At 47.2% G+C, this 27,954-nt stretch overlaps 1 protein-coding gene across 3 annotated transcripts; it reads right to left on the reverse strand.

The window, feature by feature from the left end:
- Positions 1 to 547: 547 nt before the first annotated feature.
- On the reverse strand, positions 548 to 27,680 carry HMOX2 (heme oxygenase 2). Of its 3 annotated transcripts, XM_082670818.1 has the most exons (7): positions 27,543 to 27,645; positions 19,265 to 19,391; positions 5,346 to 5,473; positions 3,339 to 3,456; positions 2,485 to 2,976; positions 1,423 to 1,549; positions 548 to 1,333 (listed from the first exon to the last, which is right to left on the reverse strand). In XM_082670818.1, the coding sequence occupies exons 3-7, from the start codon at positions 5,429 to 5,431 to the stop codon at positions 1,206 to 1,208; spliced, it is 951 nt and encodes a 316-aa protein (XP_082526944.1). In that variant the 5' UTR covers positions 5,432 to 5,473; positions 19,265 to 19,391; positions 27,543 to 27,645; the 3' UTR covers positions 548 to 1,205. The 3 variants fall into 3 exon arrangements, with proteins under 3 accessions (XP_082526944.1, XP_082526942.1, XP_082526943.1); XM_082670816.1 differs by lacking the exon at positions 19,265 to 19,391 and having other exon boundaries at positions 5,346 to 5,472; positions 27,543 to 27,680; XM_082670817.1 differs by lacking the exons at positions 19,265 to 19,391; positions 27,543 to 27,645 and adding an exon at positions 16,621 to 16,729 and having other exon boundaries at positions 5,346 to 5,472.
- Between the last annotated feature and the right edge of the window lie 274 nt (positions 27,681 to 27,954).

The raw sequence follows: 27,954 nt of genomic DNA on the forward strand, positions 1-27,954 counted from the left end.
ACAGGGTCTGCAAGCTGGAGACCCCCAGCTAGAGCTCAGGGTCATCCCACCCTGCAGGGAGGTACCCTCACTTCTTTAAGCAAGACAGAGCCACTGGGGTTGAGGCTACTGGGGGTGGGCAGGCAGCTGGGCCCGCAGGTTCTGGCTGGCTCTGCCCCTGCCCCTCATCTGACTTGTGAAGGCAAGTGGGCTCGGTCAGTTATTGAAAAAAGTGTCCCCACCGTTGAACCCTTTTCTGAGTAAAACTTTCACAGATCCTCAATATATAAAACCGGTAATAAATTCCTATTAAAATAAATACTTCATTTCTATTGCTCTTTTATCTTAGTTATTAAAAAAAAAACTCAAAAAGTAGGAAAACTCCAGAGCACTCTGAGAATTAGAAAACCACGGGACCACATGGACTTTAAGGGTCTTTGTGAGATGGTCACAGGGACTCTGCCCTGGAGAGGTGCGCTGCTGGAACGGGACCAGCAGTATTGGGAGCACATGAGGGGCTGCCAGGGGCCATCGAGAAGGATGACATCACACCAGGAAGGAGCGAGGCAGCTGTCAGAGTCCATTTTATTGAGTGCAGTAGCATTTCCACAGGTCAGAGAAGACAGGCCATGGGCAAACAGACCCCACTCAGGTTTCTGCTTGAGAGGCATGAGGACTGGCTACCCAGGACAGAGCTCCCAGGGCCTCTGAGGCAGGGTACAAGCCTGGCTTCTGCCCCCTTCCTGGCCCCTGCCCCCAGGAGAGGTCCTGCAGAAGAGTAGCCACATCTAGGGAGCCCCCCCTGACCCCAGGGCTATGGGAGCCTGAACTTGCTAGCTACTCCACTCCCAACAGGGGAAAGATGCCCACCTAAATGCCAACATGACGAGGAAGAGCAGAGGGAAAGAGCCTTGGGGTCAGAGGTGTGGGTGCCCCAGCAGCAGAGCTGGTTCCAGAGGCCCAGGCTGGCCCGCTGAGCTGCAATGGCGGCTCCTGCTGCCGTGGCCTGGGGGCTGCAGGGAGGGTGGGCCTGCACCCAAGTCAGCATTTGGCCCACAGATGGGATGCTGACAGGCAAAGGCTTTAGCATCTGGCTTTTATTGGTTGCTTGTTTTCTCAAGCCCAGCATTAAAAAAAAGTCACCTGAGGTGGTAGTTTGGTCGTGGGTGGAGGTTAAGGGCAGGCCAGTGGTCAGGAGGAGGGCGCCAGCATGGGTGGTGGGTCCTTCACATGTAGTACCAGGCCAAGAGGCCGGCAGCCAGGGCCACGCTGGCGGCCAGGATGAACTGGAGGCTGGGCTTGCTCAGTACAGCTAGGACTGTTCGGAAGGGGCAGCTGCTGCCCTCCAGGGCACCTGCACGGCAGCACCAACAAGGGACATGGCATCAGCGGGGGACACGGACACAACCACCCTGGGGGGAGCTCAGGACACACGAGACCTACCTTTGTCTTGTTTAGCAGCGTAGTAGGGGCATTTCCGCACATCTCCTTTCCCATCGTGCACAGGGAGCCCGTCCTCCAGGGTCTCTTTGGCCAGCAAGGAGCCAGCCTGGTCCAGTTCACTGAATATCTGCAGGTGCAGAGGATCGACAGCCATCACTGGACTGTGTATCCTCTGTTTTCAAAGAAAAATCTCTCTCCCCCGGACACGGAGCTGGAGCAGGCGAGGCTTGCTCAGGAGTGCAGAGCAGCAGCCCCAGTCCATGCCCCACCGCCGAGCTCTGGGAGGTGTGGCCGCGCCTGTGCTGCCCAGACTGACAGCCCACAACTGAAACTACCAGGGGACAGATAGGAGAAAGCAAAAGCGCTGCCCCAAGACACTGTGTGAGCACTGGTACTTCCCTACTTCCAGCCACTGGGTATTTTTAGCAAGAAACAACAGAAAAGGAGGAACATGGGAGAATGAGGCCCTGACAGGGCTGATCTAGCCTAAGTGGCCCTCAGAGGCCTGCTGAGATCAGACTAGAGGGCTGCCAGGCCTGTGGTCAGGCTGGCGCTTCACCACCTCCCGTGGCAACTTTCTGGTGCTGAGGGCTGGGCCTGGGCTCTGGACACAGAATCAGCCTCCCCAGACTTGGGCCCATCTAACAGCTACTTGTAAACTGAGTCATTCTCACTCTCCTTGGTTCTCTCCCTGAACTTATCAAGTAGGGCTTCTCATAGCAATCCTTGCTAAAAAGGGGGAAACCCATTCCTTAAGACCAGGATCCTGGGGTGAGAGGGAGGGAGATGGCTCTCTCCTTCCCAACCCCTCAATGTGCTGGGGACTCGCCTTCCCAAAACACAACACACAGGCTATCAAACAAGGCAGAGCTATGACTGGGTTCGTGCTTTCTGGCCTGTTTGGTCCCTTGACTTTCTCTCGGGCAGGCTGTAGCTCCTGTCCTAGTGCACTGATGCCCATTTGGGCAGCCCCTCTGTCCTAGTGCACTGATGTCCATTCAGGCAGACCCACAGCGGCCCCCCGCGGTCAGAGGCCCTTTCCCGCCTGACCCCTGGCAGTACCTGCATGTTGTACTCGAAGGCCTTGTTGGCCTCCTCCACAATCTTCTCTTTGGTCTTCAGGTTCAGGTCCAGGGCGTTCATCCTGGCCCGGTAGAACTGCTTGAACTGCTGTGCATTGTCCACATTCTCAAACAGGTAGAACTGGGTCCCTTCCCCTGTGCTGGGGAGTTTCAGGGCCCGCTGGGCCACCTTCTTCAGCACCTGGCCCCCTGAGAGGTCCCCCATGTAGCGGGTGTAGGCGTGGGCCACCAGCAGCTCTGGTTCATTCTGCCCCACGCAGTGGATCCGCTCCACGTACTTTCGGGTGGCCTCGGAGCACTGCACCTGCTCCTCCCAGTCCTCACCATAGAAATACTCCATGTCCTTGATCAGCGCCGCCTTCCGGTGCAGCTCCGAGGGGAAGTACAAGGGGGCAAAGGCCGGGTGGTCCTTGTTCCGGTCCATCTCTTCCTCAAGTGCCGAGTATGTGAAGTACAGTGCAGTGGTGGCCAGCTGCCGAGGGCGATGGGGAGACCATGGGAAAGGGAGACCTTGGCCAGCAACTCCCGAGCCCACTGCCCACACTTCTGAGCAGTTGTAGACAAAAGCTCGAGTAGCACCCCCCTCCATTCCCCAAAGGCCTACTTTTATACAGTGAATTATTTCACATGTGCAGGAAGCTTTTGTTTCTTAATGACACGGTGAATTCTTTGGAACATGGATCACTTCCTTTACATCACTATGTTATTCCACTTAAGACATGAAACCACAGCCTCGCTGAGAAAGCATGTAGTATGGAGAAAGGCTCTCCAGGGGGGCTTCCTCATGGGACTAAGGCCCCCAGCCCGACCCAGTCCATGACCTAGGGCACAAACCTTAAACAGCTCCTTCTTGATGTTGCCTTTCAAGAAGTCCTTGACAAACTGGGTGTTTTCTGCCCGGTCATGCGCTTCCTTGGTCCCTTCCTTCAGGAGCTCGGAGAGGTCCGCCATCCTATGGAGAGAGCATGCATGTGTGTATTAGCCCTTCCCAGCTCTAGGCTGACCACTTGCTGAGCTAGAGGCAGAGGCTGCTCAGAAACTTGATTCCAGCCTCTTACCAAGAAGCACAGGGCAGGCAGACGTGAGTCTGCTCCAAGGACTTGGGAGATACTCTGGATGACTGTGACCTACTCCTCCACAGTATCCGTGTCTCTCTGAACCACCCAAATGAATGACGCTTTGCTACTGTGGCCCCCTAGTGCCCGAACAAACACACCACAGCGTGTGCTGGCTTCAGGGAACAGACAACCTTTGGGAATGTCTCTCCTGCAATCCACACCACTGAGAAGGACTGACCATGCATCTCCTGGGGTGGCCCTGCTGCTTTCCTCCCACCTTGGACCCACAGTGTCTTCAGGATTACATGTGGCTGGGTCCAGGAGTAGGAGGATGCAAATGAGATAAAGGCCGGGGAGGTTAGAGCCAGGACCTAGGTTTGTGCTTCTTAACAAAATTACGCAGGATGGAGTGGTGCTGACAGATGCCAGTAGCCAGTACCAGACAAAGTGGAGAACGCACCGAGTAGGGGCTCACGTGCGTCCACACAATCATCTACTAGAGCGAGAAAAACCTGACCTCTCGAAGCCCAGCCTCTGTTGGCTTCTTTAGGAGACTGGCTCATATCACTCATGTGCTGACAACAGTTTATTATTAGCAATTATTTCAAGATATAAAAAAAGAACTTTGCTGGAACTCTACTCACTGCTCTGTGGTGACCTAAATGGGAAGTAAATCTAAAAATGAGTGGATATATGTATAACTGATTCACTTTGCTGTACAGCAGAAACACAACATTGCAAAGCAACTATACTCCAATTTAAAAAAAAAAGAATATGTGAGATATATATATATATATAATACATACATGCATACACATATATGGAATGGAATATTACTTAGCCACAAAAAATAATGAAATAATGCCTTTTGTAGCAACATGGATGGACTTGGAGGGCATTATGCTATGTGAAATCAGAGAAAGACAAATACTAAATTCCACTTACATGTGGAATCTAAAAAATACAACAAACTAGTGAATATAACAAAAAAGAAGACTCACAGATATAGAGAACAAGCTAGTGGTTACCAGTGGGGAGATTGAAAGGGGGAGGGCAATATAAGGGTGGGGGACTAAGAGGTACAAACTACTATGTATAAAATAAGCTACAAGGATGTATTGTACAACTCAGGAAATATAGCCAATATTTTGTAATAACTATAAATGGAGTATAACCTTTAAAAATTGTGAATCACTATACTGTACACCTGTAAGTTATATAATATTATACATCAACCATACTTTGATAAAAAATAAATATTCAGAAAAAAAAAAAAAAAAGAACTTTGCCAATGACAGGGCTACAAGGACAGGCTAAGAACAGTGAAGAACAGGCCCAGGTAACTAGAGGCTTTGAGTGAACTGGTCCTCCCCAGTAAGGAAAGCCCTGAAGTTAGAGTTGCTCCCACATTCGAGGGGGTGGGAGACACTGGAAAAGGTGCCAGCTTTGCCTCTGATTACCCTTTCTCACCCCAGATGACAAAACGCTTAGAATTTTAAGAAGAAAAAAGGACCAGGAATATCATCAAGTTCCACTATTCAGCATTCCTAGCAGTGCCCGTCCTGCCTCCTCGTATGATGGAGGTGACGGTGAGAAGGAGCGGGCAGAGCGCTGAGCAGCCCAGGGTGCCATATGCTGTCTCTTCAGTGCCAGCCTGGCGTCCGGGAACCACAGCAGCATGACTCTGACCACACCTGGTGCCTCCAGCACCTAAAGCCAGGTGTGCTGGGCATGGCAGGCCCTGGGCCCACCTGACTCAAGATGGCCAGCCCCCATCGCTCACCTGGTGTGGTTTTCTTTTTCTGGGGCCCCAGAGCTCTTTTTCTCTGGCTCATCCACCCCCTCTGAGGTCTCCAGTTCCGCTGACATCGTTGCCGGGTGTGGTTCTTGCTGCTCTCACTACTCTGGTCCTGCAGAGACATGAGGAGTAGGTGATGCGGCGCCCACGACAGTCACGTCCCCCAAACACCTGCTGGCTCTGCTCTCCCCTGAGCAATATAAGCAAAGAGTCACCCACGTGCCTCAGGAATGTTTTTGTTAAAAATAAAGCTTTGCCGTTACTGGGACTATATCTGCATATGGACAAAACATGGACAGTGGTGACAGTATTGCACTGATGCTGAACTTGCTGTTTTTTATAATTGCACTGTGGTTAGTTAAGAGAACGTCCTTGTTTTAGGAAACACATACTGAGGTATTCAAAAGTAACGGGGCATACTACCTGCAACTTATTGTCAAATGGTTCAGAGACAGAGAAAAAGAGCGCGCGTGTGCGTGTGTGTGTGTGTGTACAGGCACGTACATGGAGGGGGGAGCACACACAAGTAAAGCACATGAGGCAAAATGCTGATGGTAAATCTGGATAAAACGTACACAAGAGTTCTATGTACTATTCTTACAACTTTTCTGTATTTCTGAAATTATAGCAAAATTAAAAGTTATCCAAAACATAAAATAACAAAGAAAACATCATTTAAAAAAAAAGAGCAGTGCAGCAGCTCTCAGTGCGGCAGCAAGCTCATCTAAGCCAGTCCAGCCTACCTGTTAAAGGCAGGTGGCCTTGTGCAGAGAAGCACACAAAGTGGAACGTCAAGCCAGGCCATTCAGAGCAGCTCTGCTTTAAAGCAGAGCTGCTTGAAAGGCCCCTGAAAACCTGCATCAGCTACACTGAGTCACCACGCAAGCAAACTGTCCCCAGCCCACTCCAGACTCTGCCCGGCTGATGGAAATAACAAGTTAGCCAATCGGTGCCTGCTGCTTGCTGCCACAGCTGAGCCTTCCTCAGCCAGGGAGATACGGTCCCAGAACACAACAAGCTCACCCTCCACTCCGGCAGTGCAAAGGGGTGGGAGCCCATCTGGGAACTTTCCAGATGAACAGCAGCACAGCTGCACCAACAACTAACAAAGTAACGCAAGACCAGGGCTACCAACTCAGGCCAAATCAAGCCAAGAAAAGAAGAGACCTTAACTTTCTACCTCAAGCAGCATCTACTTACTGAGCATTACTGAGCTCTACCCAGAAATAGGTACTTCTTTGTTCAAGCAGAACAAAGAAGTACAAGAAATGGTCTTTGAAAGGTATAAAGAAGGCATAAAGGTCCCTGAAAGGTATAAAGAGTAAAAAACAACCTCTATCTCACCCCACAGATACAACCAGTTAGTATTTTGCTAAATATCCTGAGTTTTCTCTAGATAACATCTTCTTTGTTATCTTTGGGGATATTATAAGGCATGGTTTTGCTCAGCAGGATCTTTCTGAACCTTCTCTCACCTTTAGATTTAGTATTTATACAATCGGATTAATGACAGGAAGGATTAAGTGAAAATACGGAAGCATAGTGCCTGCCATTTGGTAAGCACTCAGTAAATATTAGATATAATGGTTTGTACTTGCCCAAGAACACTTGGAAAATAGCAGAAAGTTAAATAAGTCAGACAAAGCATGGTACCATTTCCATGCACAATCTTTAAAAAAAAAAGGTTCAGTTCATAGAACACAGTGGAATGGGGGCTGCCTCGGAGTGGGGGCAATGGGTAATGCCTGGTAAAAGGGTACAAATTTTCAGTTTGAATAAGGTCTGAGAAGCTAATGAATAGCATGGTGACTATAGCTGATAATAGTGTACTGCGTAACTGAAATTTGCTAAGAGAATAGATCTTCAGCGTTCTCACTTAAAAAAAAAAGGTAGGGGCTTCCCTGGTGGCACAGTGGTTAAGCATCTGCCTGCCAATGCAGGGGACATTGGTTCGAGCCCTGGTCTGGGAAGATCCCACATGCCACGGAGCAGCTAAGCCCACGCACCACACGTACTGAGCCTGCACTCTAGAGCCTGCAAGCCACAGCTACTGAGGCTGCAGGCCACAACTACTGAAGCCCGTGCGCCTAGAGCCCGTGCTCTGCAACGAGAAGCCACCACAATGAGAAGCCCGCGCACTGCAACGAAGAGTAGCCCCCGCTCACCACAAGTAGAGAAAGCCCACGCGCAGCAATGAACACCTAACACAGCCAAAAATAAGTAAAATAAATTTATTTTTTTAAAAAAGGTAAATATGTGAGGTGATGGATGTGTTAACTTAATTGTGGGGATCCTTTCACAATGTATGCATATACCAAATCATCACGTTGCACACTTTAAACAATTACAATTTTGTCAATTATAACTCAATAAAGCTGAAAAGAAGAGAGAAAAGAAACAGCAAAATAGGGCTTCCCTGGTGGCGCAGTGGTTAAGTCCGCTTGCCGATGCAGGGGACACAGGATGGTGCCCTGGTCCGGGAGGATCCCACATGCCTCGTAGCAGCTGGGTCCGTGGGCCATGGCCACTGGGCCTGCACGTCTGGAGCCTGTGCTCCGCAACAGGAGGGGGCGCGGCGGTGAGAGGCCCGCGTACCGCAAAAAAAAAAAAAAAAAAGAAACAGCAAAATATAGAAAATGGGACCTTCTTTTGACTCCAAATTAGATACACTCTTCTCTATCAAAGTGTTGGTGACGGTATGGTGCAGACCATCAACAACAGACGGGATCTGGGGTGGGGAGAGGAAGTGCCTCTAGATCAAGCAACAGTATGAACAAAGCTAGAAACTGGACAGTCCACAGAGATGGTGAAAGGCTACCCAGCTATGTGTCCTCTTTCTGAGGGGTCGAGGTAGACTCTGCCAACTGTGGAATAAGCCCCACATAGCTTCCCCCAGCTTGTTCATACTGACCCAACTTTACAGACTTCTTTTTTGGCCACACCGCGCGGCCTGCGGGATCTTATGGGATCTTAGTTCCCTGACCAGGGATGGAACCCGGGCCCTCAGCAGTGAAAGTGTGGCGTCCTAACCACTGGACCACCCGGGAATTCCCCAGACTTTTAAGAAAGAACATCTGAGCTCCACTCCCTTAGGGACCCTGAGAGCCACAATTTGTCCCCAGCTGCTCGGCACTCAGACTGCAGAGAGAAGAGGGTGCTGAGATGAGAGTTCTAGGCTTCCCACAGGAGGGAGCTGCAGTAAAAGGCCCCAGAGGCTCTAGGCAGGTGCACGGCCACACTGAGGACACGCCCCAGGCACCTGAGGACTGCAGCCCGCATGCTGCTTACAGGAAAAAACTAAAATCAGGCAAAGACAAGAACAAATGCCATTCGGTTGCCTAGGTTACCAACTGCAGTAACTTAGGTAAATTCCTCCACCTGATCATCATGCTGCACAGCAGTGATTGTATGAGCGATTAAATCTGACCATTAACTGTTTTACTTGATAACTGCACATTCTGGGAGGTGTAGTCACTTGAGCAACAAGGCTTCTGCTTCTCTTAAAAACACAGAGGAAGGCAAAGCCAGTTTTCCTCCAGTGCCCGTCTTGGCTTTTTTTTTCTCAGCAGCACTTTATTTGTGCCAGTCCTCCCTCAGGCACACCCTCCGCCCACGCTCTTCAACCTGGTCCTGCCCAACAGCCCCTAATTCCTTCCTCCCAGCTCTCAGGAGGCCCGACTCTGCCCCCAGGGGCGTGGCCACAGCTGTCTGCTTCACTGCTGTAGCTCCAGGGCCCCCAAAATAACAGGCTCTCCATAAACACATGTTGAACAACAAATCCAAAGGAATGAAGGTGGGTGTAATGCGTGCCGCCAACAGCAGGCATCTGTGGCCAGCAAAGCGCACTCTGCGGTCCACTACTTCAACAGGTTCTAAACTCAAAACACGGTTTAAGGATTTTGCTTTGAAACAAGGACAGATACCAGCTTATTCCATCCCAGTGGCAAGAATACTGAGTCCTGGAGTTTTTACACAGGCTAAAAACTCCATCTGGCAGGGAAGGAGAACATTCTCAGCAAGGCTCAGTTAGTACATTCAACCCACACAGGCTCGGAGCCAGGAAGAGGGCTGTGTCCATTCCTGAGGCCTGGCCACTGTTCCTCAAGGGAGTGGCCTGGGGTGCAGCATTCAGGAGCCACCTTGCACGTCAGAAACAGAAATCACTTCATTCTCTGAAAAGCTACATGGCCAAACTTGGTCAGGCTGACTTCTACACTCAAATCCTTTTTTCTTTGTAGGAACCACTGTAATCCCTAGAAAATCAGAGGCCAAATCATAAATGTGGAACCTTTCTAGACTTCAACCTCTTGTTATCAACAAGAAGCTGCCCCAACCCCCCCAACAAAAACAGAAAGATCCCAAAATATTCCACTGTGGGAAATACACTTCAAGAAGTATTAACAGTAATCAAAATGATAAGTAGCCATACTATGACATTTGCAAAAAGTCACACAGTCTAACAATACAGGGCAGGGCTACTCAAACAACAGTAAACAATGGAATCCTGGCACCACAGCAACAAGTTGACGGGCTCTACCCCTGCATAAAGAAGTCTACATAAACTTCTTTGTTAAAAAAAGGCCCCCAAACACTGACTACGACTATCTACAACTAAGTATACTGATGGTAACAGGAAGGGAATTTGGAAAACTATGAATACTTGTTATTTGTTGGACTTTTTAGCTAACTGGCTCCTTCTTTCATATAAAGTGGCTCAATTCTCTTGAAAGGGGGGAAGGAAAGGCATGGGAGGAGGGAGAGAGAGAGCAATTGGACCAAGGAAACCAGCTAAGACCCTGTACTGTACCAAGTGGTCACCAGGAAGTCCCCTGGGCCCTTTACTTTGCTCTTACTAATTCTAGAAAGGTCGATCTGCCCTCTCTCTTCTACTTCCAGAAAACTGTGACTTTCTGTTTGTAAAATCTACTTCCATAACTCCATAATTCCTGTACTCCTAGCTGTTCACCCGATCACTACTGGTTTTCACTCCCACTCCCACACCTGATCTGAGAGAAGCGGCAACAACGTCCCGATCACCAATGTTCCCTCCTGTGGACCTGGCCCAGCAGATCCACAACACTCATTTCAAAGCCTCTGCCCTGGTAAATGACAGGCTCAATCAAGACTCTAGGGCTTCTGAAAAAACAGTCATGTTCAAAGACATTAAATCCTCCTCCATAGAGACTCACATCAGCAAATCTCAGGTCAGTCAGCCTGGGACACGGCTGCCAGACGGAAACACAATCACCACTCCTTCCCCACCTGGTGATCCCAAAAGGCACAGTGGAGACTTCATCCGTAACAATTCTTTTTTTCATTCCCATTCTTCTTCTTTGCCCTGGAAAACCACAAGTGAAGGAAGGGGGCAGGTTGCTGAGCTTGGCCAGAACTAGAGAGGAAGGAGCGGGGAAGGGGGAGGAAAGGCAGGCAACCAGCTCCCTGAAATGAGAACAGTTCTCCTGCCTGACTGGAATTGACAGTGACCAGCTATCAGCTACCGCAACTCATGGGATGCCCACAACATGAGCTAGTGCTGTTTTCCCACATACACAGAGGAGGAAGCAGCCAGACGGAAGGTGAGTGGCTGCTCCCTCCCTACCGAATGGCTTCCTACTGGGCACCAGAAGTCCCTGCCTGCCTCCTAGAAGGCTGTTGGCGGCTCAGAGTTCACTCCGGTCTAGAAGTGGCGTCACATTTATAAGAGATGATTATTCTTCATCTTCCACAAGTGCCATCAGCCTGTTTCCCACCCCATTAAACTATAAGCATCCTACAAGACAGATCAAGACTCCCTCATACTCTGAGTTTCTCAGAGTCCAATACCATGTTCCAAATCATGTACAGCACAGCACCCTGAGGAGTCTCCAACCTGAGCTGTAATTGTTGCTGATGCATGAATGAAATGCCTACTGACAAAGTTAGCTAAATGAAGGGGGCGGGTGAGGGGTGACAATAAAATATGGATTAAATTCTAAAATACCAAGTAAAATAATAAAAAAATTTAGTTGGGTACTACCTCTCTGAATTAAATGGTATGAAATCTGGTTTTATTTTTCTTCAAATCTGACTCCTTCCCTCCCTCCTTCCCTCCTTCTCTCTACCTCCACCCCTCTTTCTGGTGGTCTGGTTTTTTTCTAACTAATGACTTGTTTATAATTCCCATGCCTCTGAGCTGGCCAAGGCCATTCTCACCTCACAGGGCCCAGCTGGGCTGTTGCTTTCGTTTAGGAGCCAGTGTTGTTTTTTCTGCTGCTCCCCCAGAGTCCTCTCCCAGGGCTCCAGCAGCCCAGGGTCTCCCCCATAGTCCCTGCCCCGGGCTGCTCTCCCCACATCAGAGGTGGACACTGACTCCCTGGGTCCCTCTGACAGCACCACACAGGCCCAGTCCCACATCCTCTCTCCCCTTGCCCAGCAAGGCTGCTCCTCACCCGCGGGCCTGTGAGGGCAGGCGCCTCAGCAGGCTCTGACTCCTTTTCTTAGCCAGTACTGCTGGTAATGAGGCCTCTGGTTTCTTCTGTCTCAAGGTGCCTCTGGTCATTGGTGCAGCCTTCTTCCCACAGCCCATGGAGATGTGTTTGTGTGTTTTCCACTCTTCTGGCTGAACTAATACCTTTCAACTGTACACATCTTTGTCTATGATCTCACCCCACCCACATATTGTGACATTCAGGAGGGTCATAGTTAAAAACGATGCATCACCTGTCACAGAAACCATGTACAATATGTGCCCCATAAATGTTTTCAGATGATAAACACAGAATACAAGAGTCCAAGACACCCCCTTTCCTGGACTATAGGATTTGTTCCTTCTCTACATCCCCTTTTCACCTTTAAGTGAGAATACCTGTTTCTGTTGAACAATCCCATAATCAGGCCAAGTCAATTCTTAATGGTGCCACATACTCCTATCAGGCAAGCCTCAGCAGATAAAGAAATGGGTTGTTGTGCTTGCTTCGGCAGCACATATACTAAAACTGGAACGATACAGAGAAGATTAGCATGGCCCCTGCGTAAGGATGACATGCAAATTTGTGAAGCATTCCATATTTTTTCCAATAAAGATGTTAAAAAAAAAAAAGAAAGAAATGGGTTGCTTACTCATCATGCAAGTTCTTTTCTGAATATCTGTCTACACAAAACGAGTAAATTCTAACATCCTCCTTCTAACCCTATATATGATCTGGGGAACAAACAATGCTAGGGCTACTGTGGAGGGAGAGGGAGAAGGAGAGAGGAAGCCAGGGGGCAGGAAGGTGCATCTCTTCAGAGCTTCCAAATCTCTCCAGCTTTCTCCATTTTTCACCTGTAAAATGCAATGAATACCTGCCCAGCATTCAACAAAAAACTATTACTAGGATCAAACAGGATAATGACCATGAAACCACTTTATAACAAATGTTAATGTTACAAAAAGAATTGAGAATGAATTCAGAACTGTTTACTAGCTGGTCTACCCTAGAAGACACTCCTGGTGAGCTTTTTTCAGACCGTGCTAGGACACCAGGAAATTCTCAACAGGGGGAAGAAGCCCTGTTCCCGGATGCAACGTGGAAATAAACTTGCTCTCCTCAGCACTGTTTAAAATCCAGTATTTATAAGCGTAAACCCTGCACCAAGGGCCAGTTTTGCACCCCAGCTGGCATATGGATATGAAGAGGAGGTGCAACCTGTTTTCTGTAGCAAACAGCCTTGACTGTCCCTGCACTGCTCCCAGACCTCAGGGAGGGCTGGAATGATGCAGGGGAGGGGGGAGCTCAGTGGACCTGTCAGTTTACAGGGGCCACTTTTGGGCTCCCACTTACTGTTGATTATTGCTCTAGACCCAGCTCACCTTCGGGAATGGAAAGGTAGCTGGGTCCTGCACAAAGGGTATGGTCTTTAGAGTTAGAAAGATCTGGGTTGGAGTTCCAATGCTTAGTAGCTCCATGGCTATAGGTAAGTCATAACCTTCTGAAGGCTGAGTTTCATCATCCATAAAACTGGGTAACAAAACTCTCTTTGCTCCACATTCTCGAGTGTGCTGTGAGGACTAAATGAGCTAATGTGTGCACAAGTGCTTCATGAAACTTAACGCTGCTCAAATGCTCTCTTGAGAAAGTTGTTGGCGAAAACGGGCAGCTGGGTGATTCTGAAACACTGAGGAAGAATGTGAAATTTGGTGAATCCCTAGATAATTCTGGGCAGGTCACACCTGAGGACTTCTGACTCAGCCCTCATCCTCTGACAGTGTCAGGAAATGGGAATACCTGCTCTTTCTGAGGTGAGACCTGTGACCACTGAAGCTAGAAAATCCACACTGCAGATGCTGCTTGATGCTGGCTAAGCTGGATGTTGGAAGCGGTGCACAGGGTTGACTCAGCTCTTACCCTACGAAGCAGTGATAAGAGGGGCCTCCCAAAACCCTGAGGAAACCACATCACCTAGATCAATACCTTCTGAGTTTCTAGAATAAATGACCTGAGGTCTCTGAACTCTGGTGCTGCCACACCTCAGGAAATCTTACACACAAGCTTCACCCATTTCATTTTGATCACTGGGTGAATTCAATCCCACAGTTCATTGAATGAATGGATGACTATTAACCTCTTGACAAAGAGCAAGTTCAAACAAGGATTCCTGGAAAAGTGGGGAGTCCAGGGACACAAAGCTCTTGCATCAGATTTACTCAACACACACCTGCATATTTGGGCAACAAGCAACCAGAAAGCAACTAAGGGCACTAGTCTCTTAGTAACCTCAAAAACTGGCGTGATTCAGGAAGTCCAAGACTTCTCTGGCAGGCTTTTTTCACTATGGAGGGGTGGGCTCATCTGTAGCACATTCTAATACAGCTGAGCAAGAATTCAAAAGCAAACACTGGGACGAAACCTGAAACACTGAAAAGAGCAGAGAAGAGGCCAGAAATCTACTGCTGCTGGCACCAAAGACGCCACTTCCTACTACAAATGAAATAAATACAAGACCTGCCCTTGTTCCCTGAGTGCCACTGGGTCTCAGGGCTGAGAAGACAAGACTCTTTAGTCCCATGAGAAGGACCTGGAGGGATAGGGGCTGAAGTACTGACTGAATTCTAAAATGGTTAGGTTGGGATTTTATAAGAACAAAGCCTAGGCACCAGACATCTACAGGGCTGGTTGTAACAGAGTAAATGCTGGTGGGTCATCTCCATCAAACAAAAATCATTCCAACTTTGGAACAATCTTGAAAGCACATGTCCTGTGGGTTAAGTGATCAGCCACATTTCCTTTCACTCAGGTGCAACAACTGTCACCTGTGACTTCAGCTTCTCTCATAAATGATGACTACAAATAGCATTTGGGAGTTGAGGGAGAGAGTGGATGATTAGGATGCTTCTGCTGAATTTCCATTTTGGAAAACCTAGAAGTGCTATGGGCTCCCAGGTAATTTCCTCTGTACAAACAGGATCAACAGAACCTAAGCAGCATCCTTGCAGGGACCAAAGGCCCTCAAGTTCACCCAAGAGAGGGTGGTGCAGAGGAAGAGCACCAGACTAAAGTCTAACAGATGTGGACACACCAGACTAAGTCACTTTCGAGCAGAATCCCATGACTATGAAGGAACTAAGATCAAGAGAATTAAGTAATATGGCCAAGGTCACTCAGAGTAAACAGTCGAGCTGGGACCAAACCTGAGTCCTTCTGAATGCAAGGTGATTCCTCCTGTGTCCCCAGCTAACCCTCAGTGGTACATGAACGTGAAATTAGTAGGGTGTCATGACAGACTACTAGGAACATGGAAACTGAGGTTATATTACACTGCATTTACGCTAACAGTGGAGGGGTTTGCTAAACCACTGAGTGCCATTTGTTTTTTTAGTATGAAAAGTGAGCTCAGTCCTATGATTTCTGAGAAGTAAATGCTCAGGCTCCCATTTGAAGATTCAGAAGCTGCTGCTGCCCATCCCCACAACTCTCATCTTGGCTCACTCAGAATACAGGGCAACCCGAGAAGGTTGTCCCCTGGAGAGCCCTACTTTTGTTGACTAACACGGCAGGCCAAGGCTGGAGATGGTTGGTCCCAAGGGGGAGGATTGGGACTCCATTCCCCGACCCCCACCACCACTCAGTGCCTGGAAGGAAGCAGCCAGATCTGCCAGGTCTTGGTGGACAATGAAGCCAGAGGCTCTGGGGCATCCCAACACCAAGAGGAAGTCACAATAGAGTCTGCACATTTCTATAGTACCTATTACCATAGTAACTACAGAGAAACAGAAGACCTGGTTTTAAGAATCTGAAAGCGTGTCCTCCATGTGTTAAGTGTCTAAGACCTATTCAGTCCTTTCTGTCTACTGAAAATACATCTGCCTTTGAAACAGTAGTGTGATGGATAGGAAGTACATCAACATAAACTTCTTATAAGATTAGCAACTCCACAGGCCAAGGCATTGGTCAATCTAATAATCTAATGAGGTGGCTCCTCTGTCTCACTTTGGACCTGTTTGGGATCTTGACATATTTCCACAGCCCTACAGAGTTAGGTGTCATTCTCAGGCTTTTTCACGACTGCCTAGATTCTGGCAGCAGGGGAAGGGGTGGGTGAAGTGGTGGCAAGGAAACAAGCCCTGACCAAGAACTGGCAACTCCAAGACCCTGGCCCTGTCCTCACAGGCTTGTGTCTATGGTGGCAGGGGACCAGCAGCAATAGCTACCGGACTTTCTTAGAGTAAGAGGCTCGGCTTTCCCAGCGTTCCCAGCAGGTCCTGCCTCCACTGGAGGAGCAGTCAGGAGCACAGAGTAGGCAGCCTGCTGCCACTCAACTCTCTGGTTCCCTGTATTAATAAATGAGGCAACAGCTCCTAGGAATGGGGGTGCGCAACTGTTTTCCTCCCTCAGTATATCTGGCCTATTTGTACATGGATGAAAATATCCCTAGGAGTAGCCAGGAGCTAGAGGGTAGAAAAAATATACTGTAGGTGATGTGAAGTTATCAGCAGTTAGTTGTAACAGCAGCCCTCTCTTCCACTCTAAAAAGCATCTCAGAATGAGAGCTGACTTATAAGGATAATCTTTAACTCAATAAAACTTATTTTTTGAAGGACAAAATATTCAAAAATTTCACTGTTAGTAACAATTTACTTGCAACACCCCTCAAAATCATACTTGAAAGGCAGAAAAATCAAGGTGGCACAGTGATTACTTAGCAAAATGCCCTCAAACTCTTTTTCTAGATACTCTAGGTCTTCACTGAAGCCTTCTCAGATCCAAGGTAAGAGATAACAGATCATCACACATTACTCTACCTGGTCTATCCATGAAATTTCCACAGCCATGTGCATTAGTTTCCTCACCAAGACGAAATGCCCAGGACACAGCCTCCCCATGCAGTAGTCACCGGCAGTAGCTCAGCATCTGTATAAATGTGACTATTAACTTAGATACAAATATAAGTATTTGTATTTCGGTATACATCCTATGACATGCAGACCGAATCCCTCCACCTCAAAGTTTCTGGAAGATGGGCTCAACAAATCTAACAGCAGCCATACACACAGAAGTCCTATCTGCACAGCACAATGCTGTGCTGACAGGACACCAAAGGAGTTGAGGCAATGACTGAATTGCATGATGATCTCTAGAGCTGGCCTATGGTAAGCGCCCAACAAACCTGACCTGAACTAAGCCCAGCCAAGAGAGAATCCCCTGCCACACACAGGCTGAGAGGCAGCAAAGGGCTGTGGTCAAGGCACAGGTTCTAGTCAGGCAGGACAGAGAGAAAACCCTGGTTCTGCTGCACACCTGCTGGGTGGCCCTCGACCAGGTACCTCTCTGAGTCTCAGTTTCTTCATCTGTAAGGATAGTAATAACAACTCTGCAACGTAGGTATAAAAATGAGATAATTTACTTATAAAACTTCCATATAGTATGATGCTGATTAATAAACTAAAGAAAGTGTCACTTAAAGTTAACAAATGTTCCTGTATACTTTTAGTTAAGAAATGGAAAAACCCCTGTCTCTATGAAAGGCCCTACAGGTAGCATCAAGTCTATACTGGGATCACAGACTGAGTTGAATGCTCACTGTGAAGAACCTCTGTTTTCATTCTGATAACACTAGATACCAAGAAAGGAACAGAAAAACCTTGGAATTTCTAGCAAAATAAAATTTGCAAAGGACCTAAAGGAAGATGATCACCAGAGTTCAAATTCTTTTAAGGAGGCTCTGAACATGAGTTAGGTGAAGCCCCTCCATGCCACAGAGGGTCAGGATCGGGGACGGGACATGTTACTGTTTTGTTTCTTTAGAGCAGCTCATCGCTGTAAATAAAAGTTTAGGTAAATGAAAAATGTACTTGAAAATTCTGATTTCCATTTAGGTCTCTTGCCGATCAATCCCTAACCCAGCAGTTCTCAGATGGGGGCCGTTTTATCCCTCAAGGGACATTTGGCCATGCCTGGAGACATGTTTGGTTGTCACAACTGGAGGATGGGCTGTGCTACTGGTATCTAGTGGGTCTGAGGTCGGTCTGATGCTGCTCAACATCCCACAGAAAGCACAAGTGTGCACGCACACACACACACACACACACACACACACACACACACACACACACACACACACACACACACACACACACACACACACACACACACACACACACACACACACACACACACACACCCCAATAACAACAACAATTATCCAGCCCAAAACGTCAACAGCACCAAGGCTGAAAAACCCCGCTCGAACCTCTCATCCCTTCATCAGTTTACAGAGACAAGAAGAGCTTTGTTTTCAGGCTAAGCTTCACACCATCCATCACACCTTCATCAAATATCCTTTACAGAGATTTCTGAGGAAACTGAATTTCCACCAGAAAACAGAAGAGGCTGTAGGTGGGGCAACTTGGCACTGCCCACAGATGACAATGAAAAGGGTCACAGTACCTTCCTGGGAATAGGACTGATTTGTATTTAGATCGCTAGGAGGCAAAACCTTTAAAGTAGGCTCAGTAACAAAGCCAGGCAGAGGTGAAGCCCTGACAGAAATGTGCTCACTGACTTCTTGGAGGAATAGAACATAAAACTGGGAGAAAATCTAATTATTGTTTATCAGTCTGGTGTCTGACTGACAAGTAGGCTAAGGATGAGAACTAAGCTCTACTACCAGGTCTGCACTAGCTAGCTGTATTACACGACTGCCCTGAACTCCAACATCCTCATTTATAAAATAAGAGGCACTTCTCAGTGAGCTGCAGGGAAGATGGTATTTAACAGGAGGCAGAGCAGGAAAGACTGGGTTTCCCCCACCCATTTCAGACAGAGCAGCTCCCCTATTCCTCTGAAAATGGAGTTGTACTGCTTCTAAAAATAAGGTCTAGATAACAATGAGCTGGATGATATTGGAGGCATGATGTTACATTAAGGGCTACCTAAGTAAGCCTTTCATGATCTATTATAGCACTTGTATTCTGTTACAGTATTTATTTGTACACATGTCTTTTTTCCGGATTATGGCTCATTTATCTTTGTCTCCTACAGCCCAACACAGGGTACCTACCTAATCAGGGTTTGCTGAGTGAATAGACAATTTCCAGAATGTAAGGTATTCTCAAAATCAAGGTATTCTCAAAGAGCAGATGACAAAGAGAACATTTAACAGTGAATCCCAGAAATAAGAAAAATGCTGGCTAGTGAGTAAGCATCTTTGAGCAGTATTTTTACTGCAGAAATTGCTACTGATGGAGGGTGGGGGGTGACACAGACCTTGTAGGGGGACCAAGCACATGATGCTCTGTGCTCAAATAGCTCACTGAAAGAGAAATGTTGCACTGCATTGGTTTTAAACTGGCTTCCTAACATTCTACAGATACAGCTATTGACCACACACCTTTTAGATTTTAAGGACTTTGAAAGCCTGATTAAGAGCAGAATACTGCCTTACCTTTTTTTTTTTTTTTTTTAAAGAAATGGATAGGTGGGACTTCGCTGGTGGTCCAGTGGTTAAGACTCTGCACTTCCACTGCAGGGGATGCGGGTTCGATTCCTGGTCAGGAAACTAAGATCCCACATGCTGCGCAGCGCGGCCGAAAAAAAAAAAAAGAAAAGAAAAGAAATGGATAGGCAAAATTTTAACAGTCCAGGTAACAAACGCTTACCAGCACTCCTCCACTCCATGCATGCACAAACCACTGACCCTTCCTGCTGTCCACCTCTGTGAAAACCCTTTATTTTCCCCCAGTTGGCTTTAGAGAAGGGATTTCACAGCAGAATTCTCTTCATGTTCGTTAGTCTAGGGAAGGTGTCAACCTTCTTTTAACATGCCCATATCCTGTCTTTAAGCACATTTTGGAGGAAATACACCAAGGCATTAGGTTATTATTGCAAGGGGGAAAAGCAAAATGCTACAGTGATCGCAATTTACCAAAAATAAAATAAAATTAAAAAAACAGCATTTTGCCACTGTAAAACGAATAACTTCCTGTTCCATGAGGCAGCCTGCACAAAATACATAAATTAAAGATACATGAGGGCTTCCCTGGTGGCGCAGAGGTTGGGAGTCCGCCTGCTGATGCAGGGGACACGGGTTCGGGCCCTGGTCCGGGAGGATCCCACATGCCGCGAGCGACTAAGCCCGTTCGCCACAACTACTGAGCCCACGTGCCACAAGTACTGAAGCCCGTGTGCCTAGGGCCGTGCTCCGCAAGAAGAGAGGCCACCGCAATGAGAAGCCCATGCACTGCAACGAAGAGTAGCCCCCGCTCGCCGCAACTAGAGAAAGCCCGCGCACAGCAACAAAGACCCAATACAGCCAAAAGTAAAATAAATAAATTAAAAAAAAAAAAAAAAAAGATACATGAAATGGGTGCCTGTAATTCCCAAGAGGTCTCCAGAACTGGTCAAACATCATTGTCACCACTAATCATTATCGAGAGGAAACTCAAATAGCCCAGAACATCTACTGCTGACTAAGGACCTGATTAGGCAATAATGAATGAATAACTAGGGGTAAAAAAGGTAGACACGATGGGGAGGGCAAATGTCAAGAAAGGAAGAGAATCATGTGCTCCAGGGCTTTGAGAGGTATGCTCACCCCTTTTCTCAAACCAAACCCTACACGGAAGGCTAATACATGGAGCAAGTACAGTGGAGCATCCACAGTTAAAGCAGTCAGGGCGGGTGGGAGGCAGGAGCTCAGCTCCTCCTCCGCCCTCAGGAGCCCTGAGCTCAGCATGCTTTGCTGGCTGTGGTCTGGGGCAGCTAGGGCACTCACTCTGAAACAGACGGTTTCTATTCTCGCCGTGTGTGCTAAGTGACGGCAGCTCTAGGACAGTCTTTTAGGTCTGCATGTCCAAAGCAGCAGAGGGAAGCTGGTCTTGAATTAGGCACTGTTCACAGACCTGCCCAGGGCTCCCTCCACTCTTTCATACCTTGTTTCCAACAGTCTAGTAGTTTCTGAAAAACATCCTGACCTTCCAAAAAGCATGTGATTTCTGTGCCAACTCACCCTCTCCCCAACACTCCTGCTTGGCTCTAGCTCTGTATCACAGACAGGTACACACTCTATTGGCTGCACTTGACTATAAGGTCCCTGAGGGCAGACCTGGAGCCTTACTCACACCAGTCAGGTAAAGGCACTTTAGCTACCCCACTCCTGGGAACCAGATTAGACCACTGTGTATGTGGGAACATGCTGCCCTTTGCATGAACACTCAAGTATGTCCCATGACACTTGATATTTGGTAGGCGGCTTCTTGTTTACAAAGGAATCCTACGGTTTCTGTCTCTAATCTTCCATGGAAATACCTCCTCATCTGAAGATACAAATTCACAGACGTGCACTTCTGAAGATGGGTAGCAAGGGTATTTGTCAGAATATAATAATCATTAGCCTTTTGAAGTTGCAAATCCCTTTGAAAATCAGATGAAGACTTCAAACTCTCTCTCCAGAACAATTATATATTTAAAAAATGCTACCTATGCCATTCCAGAGCAACCACAGGCCCCTAAAGTTCACCTGTGGACCGAGAATTCAGGTTAAGAATCCCTATTCTAGATGAGTTACTTTATGAGAGACATTCCTTTTGTGGGTAATATGTTTTTAGTAAAACCCCTTAATGCTTATTCATTAAAGAGGGGTTTCCCCTCCTTCCTTCTTTTCTCTTCCTACTCTGTCTTTTACCTAACCCAGTGGGTTTCATTCAAATTATCATCTTTTCCACTTCTCAGCTCCATACTTCCCTGACCTCGCAGAATATTGAGTGTCAAAACAACAATCATAAACCATACAAAGTGAATTTACTGTTTTGCACCTCCTCAAGGTGACTGCCAACCCCCTGTGAACAAGGATTGCTGGATTTGCTGTTGTTTTTGTACATCCCCTCAGTGCCAATAGTCTGCACACCATAGAGGCAAGACATGTGTGCCAAATGGGCAGATAGTTAGCTTCTTTGTCCTTCTACCTGTAGGCGTTTGCACTTGAATGTGTTGACTTTAAAATCTGGGCATAAGTCCCGGAAAAGCCACATGCAAAGGGAAGAAAGCATAACCTAGAGCAGCCAGTCACCCCACTTTGTTCCTTCTGGGTCTGCCGGTAAGACTTTTTGCAAACACAAAAAGTGTTACAAAGCAAGACAAACATGACACTGAGCACAGACACTTAGAAATTTTGCTAAGGCTGACAAAAACCCAAGTGTGGCAGAGGAATAGAGTGTTTTTGTTTGTTTTTGTTTTTGAATATTTTGGTTTTTTGGCCCCGAGGCATGTGGGATCTTAACTCCCCAACCAGGGATCGAACCCACACCCCCTGCATTGGAAGGCGAAGTCTTAACCACTGGACTGCCAAGGACGTCCCAGAATAGAGTGTTTTAAAAGTTATTTTCTAATTAGTGGGATACCTGCTACTACTAAGCAAAGAGGAGGCGTGACTCTCCCCTTGCCTTCCTGTAGAAAATCAAGGGAGTAAAGGTTTAATGCCACTTCATTACGTCTGCTTTTCTCATCTGCCTTCAAACACTACTACCTAGCCCCCACTCCCACCCACACTCAGTTTTGCTCACCGATTGTTCCCCTTCATCTGCCTGCCCTCCTCCAAATTGCCCTGGAAATAGTTCCAGGTGACAACAGCTCCTCTGCAGCAGCTCCTAGTGGTCTTGCCAGAGAGAATAGCAGATCCAGTACTAAGGAAGGCATGTGACATGCCATCTTATCATCAACAAACACTTATAATGCTCATGGGATCTACGACTACAAAGAGGCCTAAGATGTTCAGGACCTCAAGCAGCTTTCAAATGAGAAAGAGACAGAGAGAAATAGAAAGATAAATGACGTAACAGGTGTATTATAGTATAAATGCTAATTGTGCAGTACAGACAACAGTGCTAAAGATGGAGCCTTATGTTCCAGATTTTCCAGGACAGTTCTGACTCAAATATCCTGTCTCACCAACTCCTTCAGTATACCTGTATGCTCAGACTATGGGTCCCACTGTTTGGCATAATAAATATGATCACCCCAGTGACTGAGGAGGCAGGTCAGCCAACTAGATTAGCTAAAAGCATGATGGCAAATTGTTTTTAATCATGCTAGCACCTTCCCATAGCCCTAAGGTAACTGCGGGATTGAATATAATACAAGACAGTGAAACTTGAGGCTTCCAAGACTGAGAGAGCTCACTGGGAGAAAGGCAAGAAGCTGGGAGTATTGAGAAAAAGTCAGGCTGCCGGGGTGCTAGACACCTGTCTCTTTATGCCATTCTTCCACAAAGCCCTTTTAAAGTTACTGAGAACTATGACAATAATTAGACTTATGATATTCCTGGGAAGGAAACAAATCTATTCGTGTGACAAAAATTAATTTTTCCCCTAAGTGGAGAGAAAAGAATATCCACTTGCTGGGCCTCTGGCAGAAAAGCTGACCACAGTCACTGTGTGCAGCAATCCGCCCTTCCTGTCCTCTCTGCTGTCTCCTTCCTCATGTATCCTGTCGCTTACTTCTCTGCCTTGCTACCAATCTATTCCCTCTTCCATCCAGCCTGGGCTTTAGACAAGGAGGCCCCAAACAAGAATCACATGGGAAACTTTAAAAACACAGGTTCCCAGGCCCAACCCCAAACTTAGTGAAACAGAAAAGTTTGGAAACCCCTGTCTTAGATTGAAAAGCAGCATTCAAGGCACTCAAGACTTGAAGGCTCATCAAGAATTAATCTCATTTTTCAGACACAGAAACTGCAGCTCAAGGGGCTAATGTTTTTCTCATGATCAAAAATATACCACAGCTTCCTTTTTGGGGAGAAACAAACCGTTTATTTTTCACTCTTTCTAATATAAATTAATATGTATTATTTGGATACATATACACACATGTAAAACAACATTGTCTAGTGTTGAATAGCTGTTTGTGAAAATAATGGTTACAAATTGATTAATCAGCTCAATTTTGTACTTAATCCAATCATTTTGAAGTGCAAACAAAAAGTTAGTGTATATGTAGACTTTCAGAGAGAGAGATACTTAAGCATACATTTGAAAAAAGAACCCTCCTCAACATCACATCATTGAACAGCAAGAAGACACGCAATCTGATGCAATTCCTACTCCAAAAGCAGACTAAACAGCCCTTGGATTACTATTAAAATATTTGCTTAAAAGAAATGTATCACATAGGGAAATGCACGTTTGCTAAAAGCCTTTTAAAATTACATCAAAGCAACATTAGAACCTGCTCACTGAGAAGAGCCTCATGAATTTAACTGCTGTTTTGAAATGCCTAGTTAAGGTTTAGAATATTACCTTGTAAGGTCTGACTATAGATGTGGTTGATATGACGACCCAGAAAGAGTTCCTGGCTCCACTGCAGTCAGCCACAATCGCAATTTAGATGTAGTCCTCTGATGGGCTGATTGTAAACATATTCCCTTTATAATAGCTACGCACCTCTAAATTATCTATAGTGAACTACAAAACCATTGTTATTCTTAATGGAAAGACACTGGTCATACAGAAAGGATTTATGAATAAATGTAACTGCATATCCTGTAAACATATGTAACACTGTTAGACCAGACCATCAGTTATGGGCTGCTGTATTTCAGTACTGTGTGTCAGATTTATTAGAAAGTTTAAAAGAATTTAAAGCCAGATGCCTTCATTAGCTGGCTTTACAATGTGTAATATAATAGGAGACATCTTATGGTAAATAAATGAAGTCAACAGGGAAAAGTAAACCTTGGAGTGAACTATCACAGAGCACCCGAGTGGTCACCAGAGTGAAGTAACTTCCATATAAAAAACAGGAAGACCCCAGTATAAGCAGTTATATTAACTGTTCCAATTAAAGATATGCCCCCTCCACTCTCTCTCATTGCTGGCAAGAATTAATCAGTAATGGCACTGCTTCTCAGCAGGGAAAAAATACCCTGAGAGATTATTCAGATTACAATAAAAGGAAGAGGGGCTTCCCTGGTGGTGCAGTGGTTGAGAATCTGCCTGCTAATGCAGGGGACACAGGTTCGAGCCCTGGTCTGGGAGCATCCCACATGCCGCGGAGCAGCTAGGCCCGTGAGCCACAGCTACTGAGCCTGCGCATCTGGAGCCTGTGCTCTGCAACAAGAGAGGCCGTGATAGTGAGAGGCCTGTGCACCGCGATGAAGAGGGGCCCCCACTTGCCACAACGAGAGAAAGCCCTCGCACAGAAACGAAGACCCAACACAGCAAAAATAAATTAAATTAATAAGATCCTACCCCGACATCTTCTTAAAAAAATAAATAAATAAATAATAAAAGGCAGAGCTTTCGTCCTATACTTTTACACAAACAAACCTAACAGATATAATAAATTAAGTTAAAAAGCAAAAAACCTTCACTGTGTTCAACACAAAAGGAAATGTGACCCAGATCTCTTAATTCTCCCATTAACTAGTATCAGAAAAAGAGACTGCATTAAATGTCTATTTATCACTTTTTAGTTAACTATGGTCAATAACATACAAGGAGGTAATGTATTGTTCAAATCTTTCTCTCCAAGGAGTTACAAACTAAATTCTGAATTTTACACTGAAATATACAATTCCAATTTTCAAAAATATCTTCCTCCTAGAGGAGTAATATTTCAGTTTTTGGTGCAAACCTGATACAGAGCCCAACTATCCTATGAACAGAGCCCAACTATCCTATGAAGAGAGTCAGCTTTTAAAAAGAAACCAAAAAACCAAGGTAGCCCAAAGGTCCCAGCTATTTTGCTTTTCAACAGACTCAAGGAACGGTAAGCCAAAGGCAATGAATACTTTACTTTCTGTAATTCACCTTCTCCTTGGCATTGTCATTTCTGGAGTAGCTCATACTCCTGACTCTGGTGACTCACAGCATATCATCTCATTGGCTCAGGCAAAGGAAAAAAGGAAATCAAGTCAGACAATGGGGGAATCACAGATTTTTCCTCTTCACATAGCCAGTCTGACAAGGTCACTCAGTAAGTGTGTTTCCAAGCTCCCTGGAATTCCCATACCCCCAAGAGTATTTTGGCTTAGGTACTGTATTTGAAAACTTTTCCCAATTTCACCAAGTAAACTTGAAATGCCCAAATGAACTGTTAGCTCTTGGTAAGCTTGTGATGTCTTGTCTTGTGATGTTTCTTGAAAAAAACATAATGAATAAAGCACAGATTTAGGGACTTCCCTGGTGGTGCAGTGGTTAAGAATCCGCCTGCCAATGCAGGGGACCCCGGTTCGAGCCGTGGCCCAGGAAGATCCCACATGCCGCGGAGCAACTGAGCCCGGGCGCCACAACTACTGAGCCTGCACTCTAGAGTGCGCGAGCCACAACTACTGAAGACCGCACACCTAGAGACCGTGCTCCACAATAAGAGAAGCCACTGCAATGAGAAGCCCATGCACCACAACGAAGAGTAGCCCCCGATCGCCGCAACTAGAGAAAGCCCGCGCACAGCAACGAAGACCCAAAGCAGCCAATAAATAAATAAATATAAAATAATAATTTTTTTAAAAGCACAGATTTACTCATTTATATTCCTTATCCTCCTCCTCGCAAAAGAAAACCTAAAAATTTTAATATGACAGTTAAAATTTTAATCAAAACACCTGGTTAATGCCTAACAGAAATTCAAATACATAAAACCAGTAAGCTCCCTGTTTCCTTCTGCTTGGGAGGGCAGTTTAGGGGGAGAGGGAAAAATGTCTAGTTTAAATAACATAATCCATTTCCAACCTCCATGGCTCTGTTTAGGAAAGAGCATGGGATCTGGGAGCAGACCACCAGGTACAAGGCCATCTGTGCCATCTTCTTGATTGTGGGATGCAGGTTAAATCTCTTAACTCAAGATTCATCATTAAAACCCATTTCACCTGTGGGAAAACTATCAACTCACAGGGTTTTGTTAGGGGCTGAGAGTGAGAGGGCTTCCTGAACTGTAGAGCGCCATAGGATGTTTATATTTTTTCAATCATGCTCCGCCTTGTGTGGTTCACAGAGCCATGAATACAAGACAATAGGATGAACAGCCACAGACCACAACAACCAGTTCATCAGAAGTCATTTAAATGACATGACACAGGCCTTGTGCAAAGACTGTGCAAGGCGGTCCTGGCAGCTTTTACGAGACAATTAATACACCTAGGGCACTGCGCTTATGAGGTGACAAGCAGACTCCCTGCCAGACTAACCGGTTGCCCCTGACGTTGGTCCCTCGCAATCTGGCGGCCGCGGGTCACTCCGTCAGTCAAGACAGTGACTCAAAGGGCCCTACGGACCGAGGTGAGTCAAGAGCAGGAAGGGCAGAGCCCCGGCCCACGCCAACAGCCGAGGCACGGCTCTCCGCCGCCGGGCCAGGTCTGGGTTCTCGCCGGCCCAAGGTGGACAGACGTGCGGGCTGGGCGGCCAGAGGCTGCAGGCCCCGCGGGAACGCCAAGTCCGCCCGCGGCGACCAGGGGGTCACCTCCCCCGGGGCACAACTACGCGAACTCGCGGCTTAGGCCTCCCTGGGCCTCTGAAACGCCGTCTAGGAAGCGGGGTCCCCCCGCTCGGCCCCCACCCCGCTCGCCGCGTTCGCCCCCTCCGGGCCGCCCCCCGCCCCTGGCCCGCCACGGCTCCCTCAAGCGGGCGCTGGGGCGCAGCGGGCCATGGCCGACCGAGCCCAGCTCCCGAGGGCCCGGGCGGGCCAGGCCCGCGGAGGAGCCCCGAGGGAGGGGCGGCAGGGCGCGGACACTCACCGGCCGCGGGTCAGGTCTGCTGCCCGTCAGCGCCGAGTCCGCGCGTCACTCAGCGTCTAGCTCAGCGCCGCGGCCGCCGCAGCCGCCGCAGCCAAGCAGGCGGCCCGACGTGCGCACGCAGCGGAGGCGGGGCCTGCGGAGGACACACCCCTGCGACGGGCAAGTGGCTGCAATCCCAGAACGCTGGTCGGCTGCGGAAGTCGAAAGTGCTTGCGACTGAATGATCCATTCATTAGAGGGGGTGTTTATGAGGACGTCTCGGGGCTAGGCGCTTTTCTTGCCCTTTGTCACATCCTCTTCAGGCTCATCTAACACTGGGCTCCACCTGTCCCTTCTGTTTCAGCCACACTGGTTTCCCGTCATTTCCTTAACCACGCGACTGGCTGCAGATTAAAAGACTGGTATTGTCCGG

This window comes from Grampus griseus (genome assembly GCF_964374135.1).
Source record: "Grampus griseus genome assembly, chromosome: 14".
NCBI lineage: Eukaryota > Metazoa > Chordata > Mammalia > Artiodactyla > Delphinidae > Grampus > Grampus griseus.